Source organism: Podarcis bocagei, assembly GCF_964188305.1.
Source record: "Podarcis bocagei genome assembly, chromosome: 7".
NCBI lineage: Eukaryota > Metazoa > Chordata > Lepidosauria > Squamata > Lacertidae > Podarcis > Podarcis bocagei.
The window spans coordinates 75510069-75529538 of NC_138132.1; the positions used below are offsets into that span (position 1 = coordinate 75510069).

The 19470-nt window shown below is 46.0% G+C and overlaps 1 protein-coding gene across 5 annotated transcripts in view; it reads right to left on the reverse strand.

Annotated features, from left to right (window-relative positions):
• AGRN (agrin) overlaps positions 1–19470 on the reverse strand; it is a 247487-nt gene that overhangs the window by 49033 nt on the left and 178984 nt on the right. For all 5 annotated transcript variants that reach the window (XM_081201337.1, XM_081201338.1, XM_081201339.1 and 2 more), the window contains 5 exons: positions 14824–14969; positions 13557–13662; positions 13260–13367; positions 6155–6319; positions 555–698 (listed from right to left, as the gene is read on the reverse strand). In XM_081201337.1, the coding sequence (XP_081057463.1) occupies positions 555–698; positions 6155–6319; positions 13260–13367; positions 13557–13662; positions 14824–14969 (669 nt within the window). The remainder of the gene's footprint in view (positions 1–554; positions 699–6154; positions 6320–13259; positions 13368–13556; positions 13663–14823; positions 14970–19470) is intronic.

Genomic DNA, 19470 nt, shown 5'->3' on the forward strand with positions numbered 1-19470 from the left:
ACGGGGTGAGCTCCCGTTGCTCGGTCCCTGCTCCTGCCCACCTAGCTTTTTGAAAGCGTGTCAAAGTGCAAGTAGATAAATTGGTACCGCTCTGGCAGGAACGTAAACGGCGTTTCCGTGCGCTGCTCTGGTTCGCCAGAAGTGGCTTAGTCATGCTGGCCACATGACCCAGAAGCTGTACGCTGGCTCCCTCGGCCAATAAAGCGAGATGAGCACCGCAACCCCAGAGTCGGTCACGACTGGACCTAATGGTCAAGGGTCCCTTTACCTTTAATCTTAGAAGGGTGTGGTTGTGACTACCATGAAGGGACCTTGCACTTCTGATTGTGCCATTACACTGCTGCATTTATAAAACACATTTAAAGCACATGACTTCCCCCCCAAAGAACTGTAGTTTGTTAAGAGCGCCAGGAATCCTAGGATTCTCTGGGGGAAGCAATGCGCTTTAGGATGTGTGGGGTGCACACAGCCAGAGAGGTGTTAAAGCCATATTCACAAACAGTTGTATTATACCGCAATCTTGGGTTCAGAGAAAGCAGCCCTTCTCCGCTCACCTTTCTCGCAGCCAGACATTCCCAGCTTGCTTCCGTTGGGACACTGGTTGCATTTCATGCCGGTGATGCCGGTTTTGCAGGAACACAAGCCTGTCATCTGCTCACAGTCATCGCGCACCGAGCCCACGGGATCACAGTGGCAAGCTTCACAGGAAGGCAACAGGATGGGAAGGAACAAACTGAATATATGACTCAGAAATCGCCCCCCCTCACTCTGGCCCCATCCATTTAAAGCTCTATGATACTACTTTAAACAGCCATGGCTACTCCCGTGGGAACTGTAGTTTGCTAAAGGTGCTGAAAATTGTTAGGAGGCACACACACACACCTCTTCTCTTCACCGAGCTATAATTCTCAAGTGGTTTAAAAATCACTCTCCCTCTTCCCAGGGAAGTCTGGGAATTGTAGCTCTGCGAAGAGAACGGAGGGGTGTTTGAGTCCCCTAACAACCCTTAGCGCACTGTCATAACAACGCATAATTTAACTTATAGATTTCACTGCCACACGAAAGTTTTAAAGGGAAATGGTAACAAATGCCAGTGGGGGAAAGTACATCAAATGCCAAGAGACCATTCCCTCTTGCTATGTGCTCCACTCCACCACCAACTGAAAATATCAGGCAGTAACAATGAGAGGGGGCTACTGCCTTCCTGCCCCACTTGTGGGCTTCCCAGAAGCACCTGATGGACCCATTGTGAGAGAAACAGGACTCTGGACTAGATGGCTTTTGTTCTGCTCCAGCAGGGCTCTTCTTGTTCTTTTATGTATTCAATATATCCTTTTATTTATTAAATATAATATCTTTATTAATCCCGCCCTTTCTCCCAAAAGAGCCCAGAGTGGGGGTGAGGGCAAACATTTCTGTGATTTTTTTAAAAAAATACCATTTAAAATAAAACAAAAACTTATTTAAAAACCTCTAAAACACAATAAAAAAATTAAGAACAGATGCAGCCAAACATGAAGAGTTTTCATCAGGCCACTAAAAGGGTACAGTGATGACGCCTGCCTTATATCAATGGGCAGGGAGTTCCACAAAGTACAGGTTCTGCCACACTAAAGGAATGATTCCTAAAGCGTCACAACAGTGCTTCAAAAGTGTGGTTTGGATGTGACTATCATTTGTCATGACTGGATAGGAACTGCCATCTGTGTGGCATTTGTGGAATGCAAACCTCAAAAATGTTTACGTATGAGTTAAGGCCACCTCTGATGTTCTTAATAGGCTGCATGGATAGTTGAGGTCAACATGGAGGGCCATGTATATAGCTGGGTGCAGATCAACAATAACTCACAAGGTGTCAGCGAAGTTAACTCTTTATTCAAAGAAACAAAACAGCTCAGGCCTAGTAAGAACAGCAACTCCCCAGTAGTTCTTGCCCCAATGAGGCAGTTGCAACCTGAGACCTCGCCGCCTGATCTGTCTTTGCTCTGCCCTCTTCATACTTCTGCAGGTTCTGGGAGACCAAGGGGGAGGGGAGCTGATTACAGCTGGAGGGGGAGACTCCTTGGATTCATCATTAGCCTGCCTCATCTCTGCCTCTTGCCCCCCCTTTCTCTCCAGCCTCCACTTCTGCCTCTGATTCCGGACTGCTGTCTGCCACAGCTTCTTCCTGATCACTTAATCCTGTTGCCTCTTCAGCTTCTAGCACCTCCTCCTGCTAATCTGCTCCCTCTTCTCCCTCTGACCATTCATTGTCATCCCATCACCAATCTCCTGCCTCTGAGTCTTCTTTCCTTGGGGGTTCCCCAGCTGGTGCCTCCCACCATTCCTCTGCACCCAGCTAGTCTTGTAAAACTTCCAATCATGACCCCAAATCAAAGGGCATATGAGCACAAATGCAGATGCTCTAGGCACACCAGACAGGCAAATCCTGACTGCAACCCCAAACCCACCCCCAATGAATTTCCCAGCTCTCTGTTGAGCGTTTAAGAAGGGAATGGGAGGGAGAGGGGCATAAAGTTATAAGACAAAACCACTTATTGTCTGAAAATTCTCAATGGAAAACAAAACTCTCTGGTTCATTTTGCAGACAGCGGGTTCCTTTTGAGAAGGGACAGCTGGGTTTGGGATGGTGGAGGATTCATCAATCCCCTTCCAGTCGTCAGTTCCAGTGGTTAATGAGTGATGCCATTAGATGCACACATCCCAATTCCCAGCGTGATCTTATTAGCTCTTAAGCCTACTGTGAGCGTGGGCTTTTATAACTTTAATGAGGTAACACTTGTTCTCAGCACCCAGGATGGAACCCAAGAGTCTCAACTCCCAGTTCAGTGCTGAACTCGGAGGAAGGGCTTGTTGTTTTTAATCGCTGGGATGGATAAAGCCATCTCCATTTGAGGAATGACTGCTTCAGAACAATTCGGATCCATCGCCCAAGAGAGAAAGGAAGAGGGGGATGGTATTACTATAATAATTTCTCTCTCTCTCTCTCTCTCTCTCTCTCTCTCTCACACACACACACACACACACACACACACACACACACACACACAAAAACACACAATTCTTTGTTGTTTGCTATCCTTTCCAAATAACTCTTCTTCCCATGATAATTCCGCCCTCTCCCCGTTCACCACCTTATCGATTCCTTTGCTTTTGTCTCCAATGGAGCTTGAAATTAACACAGCCTTCCCCTGCCTCCACTTCTCTCTCTCTCTCTCTCTCTCTCTCTCTCTCTCTCTCTCTCCTAACCCCACCACCACTTGCCCTATCGCAGTTCACTTCCTTATTTGCACAGAGGAATAGTCTCAATACAGATCTGGGGAAAGTGATCAAGATTGGGCTGTATCCCTTGCCCCAATTTCTCAGCAGAAATATAAGGGGCCATCTGGGGTGTCAAAGGAGGGGTGGAAAATGGAAGACACTGGTGTTGGGGAACAGAGAGCTGGGTTTTTAGCTAGGGGTGAGCAGAAGGAAAACTGCATTCCACCAGCAAACTACTGGGCTATTGGCCTGGAGTCTAAATTAACCCAACCAAAAGTTACTAGCCTGCAATTTTTTACTCCTAAGAATGGACCATACATATCATTGGCCCCAGCAACAACCAGGATTCAGAGTTGGGTGCTAAGGAGCTAGAGTGGGTTCTTAGCCCTGAAACGGAATACGTGGACCAGGAGCCCCCTGAACCCAAGGCCGCAGCACTAGTGCCCATAGAACTGGAAGCCAATAAATCCTCAGTTCACTTCTGTGTTGGAGCACAAGTTGCATTGCTCACTAGGAGCTCTCCTTGGTGCTGAAGCAGCCTGCCTGCCTTGCTGTTTTGCACTGTGGGCTCCTACAGTGGACAAGGATAGGACAGAGCACTGCTTGCTGCTGAGTGAGAAGGAGGTAGAACACCCTTCTCCTTTGCACCTAGCAAAGGAATGCAGAGGGCTGCCAGAGGAGGGGTAGAATGCTGTCTGCCTCTTCTGCACCCCACTCACCTAGTCACCTATGGTGACCAGAGTTAGGCAAGTGGCGACCTTTTAAGTTGTGGTACCCGGTCCTGGCACCTCCTCTCATAACCACTAGGTGGAGCCTAGGCACCTCCTCTCATAACCACTAGGTGGAGCCTTTTTAATTCCCCCTCTCCTTTTTAAGGCACTACTTAACTTGGGTTTTACTATGCTGTTGTGTTTATATAGTGCTTGGTGTGTCAGACTGGAAAGTTGTAGCAATTCGAACCCCCCCCCCCCCCGGAAGCTCACTGTATGGCTTTGGGACAGCCATCATATCACTTAACCTAAGCTATCTCACAGGGATGTTGCTATGATAAAATGGAGAGGAAGGGGGCAAGAACCACACAAGCCTCCTTTAGCTCCTTGGGGTAAAGACAAGGATATAAATGTAAGAAATAAAATTAAATAAAACATTGATATAGTTATTTGTATGTGTGAATCTGTTCTTTTTGTTTTATTGTTTTTAATTTTGTATCACTGCAAGTTGCTCTGGAAGTAGATACTCTGAAAGGTATTTGTTGTTGTTTCACATTAATAAATGTAAATGTAGCATGGTGGATGGTTCATCAATTTTACTGAGCCTTCAGCCACGTGTCACCTCAGCAATAAGAACTAAAAGCTTATGAATTGGAAAGCTGAAGTCTACAGGAAAACCTAACACCTTCAAGCTAGGAACAAAATGTAGGCTGATTCCTATTCAGTCAGCTGGCAAAATATTCATTTCTACAGCTGGAGACAACAGGCGGGATTAAATTTGGGGCTTCTGCTAACATCTGGAGGAGAGCAAGAATACATTTCTCATGGGGACTACTACTAACATCTGGCTAAGTGAAACCCAAAATGGTTATTACTAACATCTGGAAAAGAGTGTGTCGGGTTTCTCCCATGGCCAGCATCTGGAAGGCATCAGAACAAATTTCTCTACCATCTGGAGGAAAGGAAAGGTATGTTTTTGCAGAACATTATTATTAGAAGGGGATTGGAGGGGGAAAGCTTCCACTTAACATCTGGAGTTTTCAACTCCCATGAACTAACAAGATCAGCTTCCTCCAGCCTGTTGACAGGGCTTTGCGATTTCCCTTGCCGCAAGGCCTGCTCCACATCTTACAAGCACAGGCTCATCTGTTTCAAATTAACACACAAGTTGAACCTAAGGCAGACCTTTTGTAAATCTGGCTACGTGCTGCAACTCTTTGAAAAACGACTTCATGCCACATACAGTGGAAGTGACCTGACCTCCAGACCTGGACGTTGTTATTGCTCACAGATTTGATCTTGCATGGCAAGGGCATGGAGTCTGTCAGCTTCCAAGGAGGGTTTGCTCCTTGTATGACTGCCAAGGCCAAAACAGTCTGAAAATGAGCAGACCTCAGCCAAAGAGCATGGGAATCTGCTGATGGCAGAAGTAGTCCAAAACATCCGGAGGGCACCAGGTTGGAGGAGGCTGTTCTAAGGTCTTAGGCAGGTCTTCCCCAGCCCAACAGGGAGATAACCTTCTGCATGCAAAAGACAATTGGATATTTGAAACTGCCTTATATCAAGTCTCATGGATCCAATTAGCTTTGTATTTTAAAGTATCTAATGGCCTGCCACACTGAAAATAGTGCAAGCTTGTTTTCTGCTACTCCACACGGCAGGACCCAAACTAATGAATTCAAATTACACGAAAAGAGATTTCTGCATTTCAGTGGATTGGCCAAGATGACCCTCAGGGTCCCTTCTAATGTTACAATTCTATGATTCTGTGAATCGTTAGGAATAACTTTCTGACAGTAAGAGCTGCTTGACAGTCGAACGGACCCCCTCAAAAGGTGGTGGACTCTCTTTCACTGTTTTAAAAATAGTCATCTGTCAGGGATTCTTCAGCTGTGATTCCTAAAATTGGACTAAACGACCCTTGGGGTACCTTCCAACTCTAAAATTCTATGATTTACCATCAGACCCTTTTTTTATATGGAGGTGAACCTGGGATCTTCTGCATGCAAAGGGTCCGATTTACTATTGATCTATTGCACCTTCCCAAGAGCATGCGATAAAAATGCAACGTCAACATTCACTCTGCCACCAAACAGCTTTGCTGATGCTGGGCAGGAGTCATTCAAACCTCCAGGATCTCCTGGCAAAAATTTCCCCTTTGTGGTTGGGACTGCAATACTCACGGGTACAGCCACTCTTGCTGTCGGTGACAATGCCACGGAAGTTCCAGAAGCCCGGCTCGCAGCGGTCGCACTTCAGGCCCCCCACGCCAGGTTTGCAGGAGCACTGCCCCGTGGCAGGGTCACAACTTCCTCCATAGGAACCATAGGGGTTACAGTGGCAGGTACCTGCAAAAGACGGGTAGGAGGTCAGATATGTTTAATAACATAAAAGGAGCCCTGCTGGATCAGAGCAAAAGCCCATCTAGTTATAAGAGCGTCCAGTTTCTCAGTGGCGAGCCCGATGCCCATGGGAAACACACAAGGCGGACCCAAGTACAGTGGTACCTCGGGTTAAGAACTTAATTCGTTCCGGAGGTCCGTTCTTAACCTGAAACTGTTCTTAACCTGAAGCACCACTTTAGCTAATGGGGCCTCCTGCTGCCGCTGGAGCACGATTTCTGTTCTCATCCTGAAGCAAAGTTCTTAACCTGAAGCACTATTTCTGGGTTAGTGGAGTCTGTAACCTGAAGTGTATGTAACCTGAAGCGTATGTAACCCAAGGTACCACTGTACAAGAGCACTCTCTCCTTCTGAAGCTTCCAGCAACTGCTATTCACAGGCCTTACTGCCTCTGACTGTGGAGGCATGGCATAGCCATTGTGGCTGGTCCAGCATCCTGTTCTCACAGTGGCCAGCGCAAGATGCTTCTGGGAAGCCTCAAGTCAGGATCTAACATCCAATGGGATAGCCCCACTTATGATTCCCAGCACCTGGAATTCAGAGAAACACTGCCTGGAGATACAACATAGCCGTCTCAGCTAGTAGCCACTACCTTGTATTCTACAAATCTACTTGCCAAGGACAAACACCCAAAGCAAAACACTTAAGCAGCACACAGATCCTGTCCCCCAAGTTCTGCAGAAGCTGAAGTGAAGATCAGAAAACAGCAGAAACTCTCTCAAATGGCTTGGAAGAGACTCTGCTATTTCCTCGAAACCCTGGCACATGTGAAAGTAGGCTTTGCCTCTCTCCTGAGCCCTTTAGAGGAAAAGAGGGCTTTGTGCAGATCACAAATAACAAATAGCATGCCAACCTTTGGAAGGCCTCAAACATAGTGACTGAGAAGAAAGAAATGGAGTTGGGAAAGAACAGTGGTAGGTGTGGAAATGTTTTGTATATGCTTGCAAATCAACAAAGGACACAGAAAAGCCACAGGATTCAGGTTCCTAAGAATCTGAGCTTTCTTTCATATTTTAAAAAAATGAACGAGTTTCTGTGACCTATCTAAATTATGCAGGATTGTGTGATTGTCTTATTTTATACAGCATCTTAGTTTTATTTGCTTTCCATAATTTATAATGTGGGGCTGGAGAGCAATGGAGCAATGCCATTGTGCTTTATTCAGTCTCTTCTCTAGCTGGAAGCTCAGCCAGATGGGTGGGGTAGAATAATAATAATAATAATAATAATAATAATAATAATAATAATAATAATAATAATGAAATCTGCCTGATTCTGAGTGAGAGCATTGGTCCATCTAGCTCAGGATTGTCTACAATGACTGGCAGGGGAACCCCAGCATTTCAGACAAGGAGTCTTTCCCATCACATACTGCCTGATCCTTCTAGTGGAGGTGCTGAGGATTGAATCTTGGACTTTCTGTATGCAAAGGAGATGATGTACCATTGAGCTAAGGCAACACTGAGTTGCCTCCCAACACTTTCTTTGCCACGATAAGCACTGAAAACTGGTGGAGGAGGAACAGGAGGAGGAGAAGGACAAATAAGCTAATAACAATCTGGGATTCTCAGAAAGCTGAATTCTATGTCCACTATCACATTCCATATTTCTCCTGTGAAATTGTTTCTTGAGAAATACTAGCAATTGAAACAAAACAGTATGTGGTTTTTAAGGAACTCTACTTTTCAAGCTGTACAATTTTGTAAGGCTTTCCCTCTTCCATCCTTGTTTACTTTCTGCCCCGCTATGTGGAGCTGCTCTCTCGCACAATGTCAAAAAGAGATTGTTCTCAGATTTCATCGGCTTATTGGCATGCAAAACTTCCTAGCCAAGGTCCATCTGCTCCTTGCTGTCTGCATGCAAATTCCCAGCGGTTGGGAATCAGATGTGGATGCACCCGCGGTCCAACCCTCTGTCTGTTCCTCTATGGGAGCAGGTACAAGAACACTGGATCCTGGGCAGATCCATTCCCCTTGAAGCTGCTCACTCTGAGGCAGGAGGCCAGAAAGAGATTCTTGGACAAACCAAAGTGGCTGATGTGACGCTGAATGTTTTCCTTCCATTGCAGGAAAACACTAGAGGGGGGGAAATTATTGCAGAAGCTGGCCGCAGGGAATAAATCTGAGTCCTGCAGCACAGTTTTCAGGCCGGTGATTACATCTTGATTTATACCCCCTGCTGTGGACGCAAGGGCATGAGCGAGACACAAGTTAAAGAGAGGTTTGATTCAAGACACAGCAGATAAACTTTAGGAAGGGGGCGCAAATGGAGCTGGGTTGACAAACGGGGAAGTGATGCCTAACGCCATGAGCAATAGGTATGGATGACTGGGGGAAACTGGGTTGCTCTGAACCTGATGATCATTGCTTTTCCTCTTGTCCTTTCCAGGGCTTCTAAGATCTCACAACGCAACACCTGGATGTTTTTAAGCTCACCTTCACAGCCGTGGGAATTCCAAGCCTAGAGGATTGTCACTGCCCCTTTCCCCACACTCCATCCCACCTTCCATTAAGGCAGAAGATCTCAAGGTGGGGAAGTCCTATGCTAGTTTCTGCAAACAGGAAAATAGGAAGGTGTCTTATAATGAATCAGACTATTGGCCCATCTAGCTCAGTACTGTCTACACTGACTGGCAGTGGCTGTCTAAGGTTTTAAGAAAAGGAATCATTTTCAGCCCTACCTGGAGATGATGGTGTCTGAATGTGGGACTTTATGCACCCAAAGCAGATGCTGTACCATAGACCTACGGGTACTCGTATGGTTAGGGACCTGTCTTATGCTGAGTCAGATTGTTGGGCAATCTAGCTCAGTACTGTCTACACTAACTGGCAGCAGCTCTGCAGGGTTTTAGACTGGGTCCTCTCCCAGCCCTACCTGGAGATGCCAAGGATTGAACCTGGGAACTTCTGCACAAGAAGCAGATGCTCTAACCACTAAGCTATGGCCTTTCCCTGTAATATGCAAACCACGGGGACACAGAAGAAATGCACAGGCCTAAATGGCATGTAGCACCACACACTGGCCATTACAAGGACCATCATCACCTAAAAAAACAGTAATAATTAATAAAAATGATGAAATAGAGCAGGGGCAGCCAGCTTGTTGACCTCCAGGTGTTGCTGGAGCTATAGCTCCCACCATCCTTGGCCGCTGGTCATGCCGGCTGGGGCAGATGGAAGTCAGAGTCAAGCAACAAGCGGAGGGCACTGCACTGGCTATCCCTGATCAAGAGCAATGGCTTTTGAACGGCTGGGATTCTGCAGATGTTCCTCAATTAAGTGATCAATTACAGCAGAAAAGCTTCCTTGAAAAAGAGCTCTCGCCCTCCTGCTGCCAATCATCTCCTAAGCCACGTTTCTAATCCTTATTATGTTCCGGGCACGTTCTAGTTCACGCAGGGTGAAAAGTGAGGCTTGACAAGCCTGGCCGGAGTCTGATGTCAACTGAGTATGCAGCCTGGAACACTCCCCACAATGCCCCTGTCATACCCTGCACTTTTTTTGGCAGGTCATGCTGAAGGCTTCTTAGAGCCAACAAGTTTTTAAATGGCTCCTTCACAGACACCTAGCTTTGCAACTCTCACAAAGAGACATGTCGTATAAGATAGGTGTCAGGAGTGTGTGCAGGAGCCAGGCCCTGTGACCAGTAGGGCTTCACAGGACTGGGGCCTTCCTAAGTTTGTTCTGGAGAGGCAAGGCGCGGTCGCACAGGTGAGGCCGCTTGGTAACTCACTGCACCTGGTGGCAAGAGCCGGGAAGGGATAATAAGGTCAGCATTTCCCTTCAGCTCTTTGCCACAGCAACACGTTTCCTGCCTTGCTGCATTTGGCTTCTTGCTTCCTGGTCCTCAGACCTTGGCTTCCTGACTCTCAGACCCCTGGCTTCTGGACTCTTGCTCCTGCTCCCACCCTGGCATCTTATCCTCAGCCAGGACTTCAATTGCCCATAGACTGGACCGTGACAGTAGGTCTGCCTTATTATCCCAATATTGCACATTAAGGTGGGTGGCATGGTATGGAGCGGTGCAAGATAATGCATTGCTGGAACCCATCTGGTGCATCAGAACATAAGGAGAGCTAGCTGGATCAGGCCAGCGGCCCGCCTGGTCCTCTTCTCGCAGTGGCCAACTAGATGCCCATTATGGGAGACCTGCAAGCAGGACCTGAGAGCAAGAGTCCTCTCTCCTCCCCTTGCAATTCCCAGCAACTGGCTTCAGAAGCATATTGCTTCTGACAGCGGAGGTAGAATGAAGCCATCATGGTTAGCAGCTACTGACAGCCTTGTCCTCCATGAATTTATATAATCCTCTTTTAAAGCCATCCAAGTTTGTGGCCATCACTGCCACTCGTGGAAGCGAATTCCAAAGGAGGAACTTTCTTTGGTCTCTCCTGAAATCTCCCAACGTTCTGCTTCATTCCCTGAATTCTAGCGTTATATGAGAGAGGGGGGAAACCTTCTCTCTCTCTCTCTCTCTCTCTCTCTCTCTCTCTCTATATATATATATATAAATAAATAAATAAAAATTTCTGTTTTACAATTTAAAATACTCATTTTTACATCCTTAAGATATTGATGACCTCCCTTTGTCTCTTTCCATGGTTTATTTTACATATCATAAATCCCTGCATATTTTACAGAAACTATACCATTCAGTATTCCATTATTACATCCATCGTAACTTATTTACACTGTTGAATTGACATCTTTCCGCAGGGCCTGCAAGACAGAGCTGTTCCATCAGGCCTTTGGCCAGGGCACAGCCTGACTCCCTCCTTTGGCAATATTCACAGAACTCTAACCCAATGGTTGCCATCAATTTAATTTGAATTAATTTTATAATGAATTGATTTTAGAATGTTGTGTTATTTTATTGTTGTTAGCCGCCCTGAGCCCGATTTCGGCTGGGGAGGGCGGGATATAAATAAAATTTTATTATTATTATTATCATCATCATCTTAATGCTGCCAGTGTTTTCAGCTGTACACAGTTATTTCCCATATATTCAATAAACATTTTCCAATCTTCTCTAAAAGTATGTTCTTCTTGTTCTCTTATTCTATATGTTAAGTCTGCAAGCTGTGTATATTCTTCCCACTCTTCTTTGGTTGGGACCTCACTCGTTTTCCATTTTGGAGCTAAGAAAACATGGGCCACACTAGTGGCATACATAAATAACCCCCCCCTTTTTTTTTTGGGAAACCAGGGAATTTGTCTGAATTATCCCCAACAGAAAGGACTCTGGTTTGGGGGGCGGGGGAAGTTCTTTTAAACATTTTTTTCAATTCATTATGGATCATTTCCCAATACTCATTTACTCTTTTACAAGCCCACCACATATGAAAGAATGTTCCCTAAACCTCTTTGCATCTCCTGGAGATGCAAACAGGGAAAACCTTTTCTCTATCCACTTTCTCCATGCCATGCAGAATTCTGCACATCTCTTATCTTCTTGTCTTCTCATACAGATCTTTGCTCTAAACCAAAAATAGGAGGAGCAGCTCCAAATGTCGTAACCTTTCTTTGTAGAGGAGTTGCTCCACTCCGCGGATCGTTCTGCTTGCCCTTTTCTGAACCTTAATAGCAGAGATGAGGCCCAAATCATGGCTCAGTCTCTTAGTGGCTACATTGCATAAGCAGTCAGTGTGGCACCATGAGAGAAGCCAGCCAGCCCCTCCCCGCTGCCCACCCTTACTGGTGACCTCTGTGACTCCACAGCCCAGGAGCTCCCGAGCGATTAAAGCTGCTTTCAGAACGCTTCCTCTTATTAAATTATATGGCGCATGAAATGATTCTACATCCCCAATCAAGACTGCCTCCTCTCGGCACGCTCGCCTACGATGGCCACAGACCAGCCGATGCCCTAATGGATACCCGTGAACCAGCTGGCTGTCAGCCTCAGCTGTTAAAAATGTTGCTAATGCTTTCTCATCTCGTTAGGTTAAAGAGCCGTCTCCGGCTAATTATTTTATAAAATATTAATAAAACCTTCGCGGATGTGGCCGGCTGCGGCGAAGAGGAAGGGGCCCCTGAAACTGGAATGCACACAGTTTAAAACACTGGGCACATTCTGAGGTTATAGGAAAGGGAGGGAGCCAAGGCAATGAATGCACACATCAACCCCTCTAATGGCAAACTCAGACAATGAGCGCCTGCAGGAATGTGCTCAGAATAGGACTACAAATCCAGAGTTCTCCCTCTTCAGGCACAAGAGGCGAGCAGGTTGTGCTCAGCATCATCCCCCGGGATTGGCAGATCTCTGGACTGGACAGGCTTGATGTAAATATCAGGATCTAGTCTCCTGCTTTTGCCTGAGCTCCAAGCAAGATCTTCTGCCTCCTGCAATCAGCTCCTTCTGCATTAGAGGTGCTGCTTTTGAATTATGGTGCTGGAGGAGACTCTTGAGAGTCCCATGGACTGCAAGAAGATCAAATCTATCCATTCTGAAGGAAATCAGCCCTGAGTGCTCACTGGAAGGACAGATCCTGAAGCTGAGGCTCCAATACTTTGGCCACCTCATGAGAAGAGAAGACTCCCTGGAAAAGAGCCTGATGTTGGGAAAGACGGAGGGCACAAGGAGAAGGGGACGACAGAGGACGAGATGGTTGGACAGTGTTCTCGAAGCTACCAGGATGAGTTTGACCAAACTGCAGGAGGCAGTGGAAGACAGGAGTGCCTGGCGTGCTCTGGTCCATGGGGTCATGAAGAGTCAGACACGACTAAATGACAACAACAACAACTTCAGATCCAGCTCCAGGTATGACTGCCTGTGATCACTCCCTGGCCTTAGAAAGCTATTTCTTCGGCTCAGGGAAACCCCGTGGCATCGGTGTTTAACATCCCCACTGTCACAAGACAAAAGTAGAAAATGAAGTACATATTTAACTCACTGGGGCAGCCTGCAGAGCCGACGCCAAGAGCCAAGGTCACGTTGTCTGGGCAGCATCCATAAACGGTCTGGCTGCAGTGGAGGAGTGGAGGAGGTAGGATTGTGGTTCCTATGGAGAAAACAAAAAACAAAAATACACAGGTTAGAAATGATAGGAGCTTGGAGTGCAACAACTTATGGAGGGCCATCCCTGATCTAGGGAGGTGGGCGGGGAGTAATCAAGAGGATGAGATGCCAGCGCAGGACAAAGGGATGTGGGTTGACTAAAAGCCTTGCCAGACCCGCATGAGAGGGTTACCTCGGCAGCTGCCCTGACCCGTCACATAGATATCCTGTCGCTTTTCGCAGCGTGTCTTTTTGAGTTCGCACTCATTAGCGTAGGTCACACCATCAGAGCCACATACCTGTAGGGAAGAGAAAGAGGAGGTAACTCCATCTCCTTCTGTTGTACACCCAAGACAGGCTTAGAAAGTTACCAATGGCAGAGGGTGTGCCTTGGAAGGAAGCATCACTTTATGCTTAGGCTTGCGCCCACACCGGCTCTTTTTTTAAAAAAATCATTTTTATTAATATTTATGATGTAATACATACCGCTTGACCATTCCTAGAGAAATACGAGGCACCAAATGCACCCACCCCTCCCAACAAAGGTACAACTCAGTACAAATAAACACAGCACATATTACAGGTAGAAAGAAAACAGCCAATCAGGATCCAATAAAATGGAAGAAAAAAAGCACCGTATTTTTTGCTCTATAGGACGCACCGGACCATAGGATGCACCTTGTTTTAGAGGGGGAGAACAAGAAAAAAAAATTCTCCCCCTCTCTGCTCAGCGCCCCTTCAGCGAAGTGGCAGGAGAAACGGAGCCCCTTCCATTTCTCCTCCCGCTTGGCTGAAGGGGCGCTGCGCAGCTCTCCCTCTCTGCTGAAGCCAGGAGAGTCTTGCTCTCCTGGCTTCAGGGAAAGGAACCTGAAGCCTGTGGAGCGCAGTGGGAACTCGCGCTGCACTCCGATGGCTTCAGGCGGCTATCCCTGAAGCCTGGAGAGCGAGAGGGGTCGGTGCGGACTGACCCCTCTTGCTCTCCAGGCTTCAGCGAAAGCAACGCGAAGCCTCCAGAGTGCGGAGGGAGCACTCTCTCTGCGCTTTGGAGGCTTCGCGTTGCTATTGCTGAAGCCAAGGAGCCTGCATTCGCTCCATAGGATGCACACATATTTCCCCTTAATTTTTGGAGGGGGAAAAGTGCATCCTATAGAGAGAAAAATACGGTATGTAATCGAACCAACTTGAAAATGTTCTAAGCTGCTGTAAGACCATCACTGTCCGCTGTATTCACATATGCAATAAAAGAAAATCAATCTGCTGCAAATGTGCCCTTTCACACCCCAGCCCTTGTCTCTTGCCACCTTCAGCTTCTTCCATGATTCTACCATGTTACCTTTTCACTTGCCTTTTCTACAAACTAAGTAGCCCCAAATGCTGCAATAATACCCTGAGTTGCTTACAAAAACCCTGCCATGGGTGATTAGCTAGGCTTAAGGACAGCATGGGCTCTCAACACCTACTGGATTCCTTGGCACAGCTCCACAGGTATAGTCACACACACAGCGGTCATCTTCCACATCCTCATCCCACGAGCCACCGTATTGTCGGCAGCTGTCCCGGTCACACTCGTTGGAGTCTCCAGAGCCAGATCCTCCTGATCCACATTCTGCACAAGAAAAGAAAAGCAGAGTAAAAAAAGACAGTTCCCTACATAAACGCTGCCTTAATCAGGACTGTGTTGTCCTCGTTTATGTGATCCCACCACACGTGTGTGGAATTTAGCATTCAGTGTTCGTTTAAAACTTAGTCTTATTTTTATTATATTTAAGCACTGGAGCAATCTCAGCAGATTAATTGCATGTGTTTCCATTGGTAAATCAATTAACTTAGTGGTTAGGTACTGGTGGCGCAGGTTTGAGTCATGCATCATTGTTCTGTAGCTGTTGTGGGTGGAATTGTTTTTAAACGTTTGTATTGTTTGTATATGTGGAATTGTTTTCCCACTGCTTTCCCAAATGGAACTGGTTTCCCCCCCACTACTTTTCTTATTTTACACTTGTTAATTGTTCTGTTTTGTTGTGCTGTTGAAACCCAGCTTGGGATATTATAGTAATCTAAAAAATTAAAGAAATATGTGGAATTTGGCGCTCAAATTCCAGTGCTCATTTAAAACGATAATCAAGTCTTATAGGTATAATACCACTATTGCTCATTTTATTATTAATTATATTTTAGAGCTCAAGCATCCTTAGCCAGTTAATTTGAACCTTCAGGGAGGAGGCATTTCAATATAGGTAAGAAAGGAACTGTAGCTCACTGACAGATTCCATTCCTGAAACCTTGAAGAGCTGCTGCCGGTCAGTGCAGACAATACTGAGCTAGGTGGACCAATGATCAGACTCAGCACAAAGCAGCATCCTATGTCAGTAGGTCTGGACTTGGCTAGAACCTTAGAGACCTGCTACCAGTCAGAGCAAGAGGTCACTGGGCTGGATAAGCAAGTGATCTTACTAAAAGGCAGCATCTCATGCTCTGCATAGTTCTTTGCTCCTCCTCATGATCCGCAGAGCAAGTTATGCTGAATTTGCAGGGGAAGAGGCGTGCAGGAGGTCCCAAGTTCAATCCCAGCTAAAAGTTACAGGCAGCAGGTAATGGGAAAGAAAGACCTGTCTCTGCCTGAGATGCTGGAGAACCACCAATATCCAGGGTATACAATTCTGGAATAAATGGGTCAATGGGCTGGTACAAGGCAGGCTCAAATGATTAATTGGCCCGGGGATGGGAGTGGTAATATCTCAGTAACAGCTCACCTGTTCTGCATGCAGAAGGGCTCAGTTCAAGCATCAAGTGGCAGGTGTCAGATGCAAAAAGGTCTCTTTCTGCCTGGAACCCTGGAGAGCTACTGCCACTCAAGAGTTGATAAGACTGGTCTAGAATGATCATGGATAGGCAAACTAAGGCCCGGGGGCCTGATCTGGCCCAGCACCTTCTAAATCTGGCCCGTGAATCAGCCTATTTTTACATGAGTAGAATGTGTCCTTTTATTTTACTTTATCGTGTTTTTACACGCGCAGAATGTGTCCTTTTATTTAAAAGGCATCTCTGGGTTATTTGTGGGGCATAGGAATTCATTCATTCCCCCCCCCCCCAATATAGTCCGGCCCACCACATGGTCTGAGGGACAGTGGACCAGCCTTCTGCTGAAAAAGTTTGCTGACCCCTGGTCTAGATGGACTACAGGTTAGACCTGGTACAAGGCAGCTTCCTAACCAAGCTGAATTCCTTTGGAAAATATGGGGCTATGAAATTAGTGTGGTGGAAGCTGCACTTTGGGTTTCCCTGCCTAATGGCATCTGGCAGTGCCTTCACTGCACTATTTTCAGTGCCAGCTAATAACACTTTTTTTAAAAATAACCCTGCCCAATTATCAGTGTTTACTTTAGCTCTGGTTTTAATTTTCTGAATGTTTTAATATATATTTTTACTAATAATGTTATTGTTTTATGCTTTTTGCAAACTGCTTTGAGGGTTTTTTAAATAAAAAAAATAAACTTGTATATAAATTTCATGAAATAATTAATAAAATAATAAATAATTATTATTAATGAGCTTTGAAGGTTCAATGAAGAATACACACTTAAAGGATTTAATAATTATGCTAACAGCAGCTGCTGCTAGACTAGTAATTGCAAAACACTGGAAGACTTCTCATCTTAATCTCCTAGGATTCAGATATCAAGAACAATGGCAAATTGTTTTAATGGAAAAGCTCACCTACCAGGTCAGTGCACAAAGGTATGTATCGATGACAGATAAATGGCATATGGTTTGTTACAAATTTATTGAATGTGTGTCATTGTCGAAAGGCACTTATTACCCACCCTCCCCGTACATAGGGCTCTATAGAAAACAGTACTTAGATGAACAGAATTGTCCCAATAAATACTGCTTCGAACATCAACGAGACTGATATATTGCAAACTCTGTGTAATTGGCCATTTGTTTTCTCAACACTGTTACCATATTTAAACTCAATAAAAAATACATTTAAAAATCATAAAATTGCCTTGCATTCAAATACTAGCCTGGTAGCCATACGTGACAAGGAATTGCATGCAGCGGGCTACTGGAGAAGTGAGCTAATCAAGGAGGGAAGCACATTCCCCCCCCCCCCCACAGCCAGCATAGAAAGACACAGGGCTTTTTTTTCAGGGGGAACTCACAGGAACTCAGTTCCAGCACCTTTCAGGTGGGTGCCACTGCTATTCTCAGAGAACGAGGGAGGTGTTCGTGGTGAGTTTCCAGCACTACTTTTTTTTTAGAAAAATAGCACTGGAAAAACAGGAGGCTACAGTAGGGTGAAGCTTTTCACTTGCTGTCTGCCAAGTTAGTCAAACTACTTTTAACTTTTGTGGACTATAACTCCCTCCCACCCACCCCTTTATCCTAGGCCAGGTATCCCCAAACTCGGCCCTCCAGATGTTTTGGGACTACAACTCCCATCATCCCTGACCACTGGTCCTGTTAGCTAGGGATGATGGGAGTTGTAGTCCCAAAACAGCTGGAGGGCCAAGTTTGGGGGGTGCCTGTCCTAGGCCATGCTGGCTGGAGCAGATGGAAGTTGGGAGTCCAACAACACCTGGAGGGAATTTGGGTTTAATTACTAGGCTAGGCGATCATCCACATATCATTTGGTTGCTCTGCCACGATTCCTTATAGCCTTCTGCAGACTTTCTGGCTATGGGTTTGGAATCCACGCTCAACCAGTCTCATTGACACTGGTTGCAGAATTTAACTTTTACATTTCCCTAGGCACAGAGAAATGGACGAATTGCTTTATTTATTAACTGCAACCACATCCCTACACAGAGCTATTCCAGTATCAAATTCTAAACTTGCCCAGCATGAGGGAGAATCTCCCTAATAAGAGGTCACACAGAGCTGAGTTCCAACTGGTTTCCTCAGCCTTACCTGCATTACTCTTAATTTGCGCCAAATGAAATGCTATTTATTTATTTAAAAAAATTTCAAAGTGCCCCTTCTTCATACTTTCCCCCCCTTTTCCTTTTTTTTCTTTTTATTGAGCGATCAAAGGCAGGAAGTTGGCGTTAACACAGAGAATTATTCAAGTGCTTCTCCCAGAGGGACAGCAACTTGGAATTCCATGAGGAGGACTCTTTGATTAAATGCCATCTTCTGCTGCCTGCTCCCTTCCTCAGCCTTTGCCCAACTCTTGGTGAAGTCCCACCCCGGCTAAATCGCATGCGCAGCATGGTAGAGGCGGCTTTGGAACAAGAGGCAAGACTCCCAGAGAGAGCAGATTCTCTTCACTGTCATGGAGAGACACAAAGGCAAGGACTTATCTCTGGGATGATGAAATGCTGAAACCAACGTCACGGACTTGGGCTCCACCTTCACCTTAAAGCAGCTTTAAACAGTTGCAGCTTCCCCCAAAGAATTCTGGGAACTGTAGTTTGTTAAGGAGTGCTGAGAGTTGTTAAGAGACCCCTTTCCCCCCTCCCAGAGCTACAATTCCCAGAGTGGTTTGACAATCAACCTCTCTTTTCAGGAAACTGTAGGGTCCAGTCCGCCTGGATTCAAACATTTCTGGTAATGACATTTTTGGATCTGCAAGGTCTGGCACAGGGGTCAACAAACTTTTTTAGCAGGGGGCCAGTCCACCGTCCCTCAGACCATGTGGTGGGCCGGACTATATTGGGGGGAGGGGAATGAACAAATTTCTATGCCCCACAAATAACCCAGAGATGCATTTTAAATAAAAATACACATTCTACTCATGTAAAAACACCAGGCAAGTCCCACAAATAACCCAGAGATGCCTTTTAAATAAAAGGACACATTCTGCGCATGTAAAAACACGATGATTCCTGGACCATCCATGGGCCAGATTTTGAAGGCGATTGGGCCGGATCTGGCCCCCAGGCCTTAGTTAGCCTACCCACGGACTCTGGCATCTCAAATCTCAGATTTATTTCTTTATTTGCTGGGCTTCCCCATTAACACACAGCACTCAGAGAGATAGATTTTTCTGTCAATGGGTGGGGAAAACTTTTTCAGCCCGAGGATGACATTTCCTTCTAGGCAACTTTCGCAGCAATAAACCAGTGGTGTGTGTGTGGCCAGAAGCAAAAGTGAGTGTGGAGCGG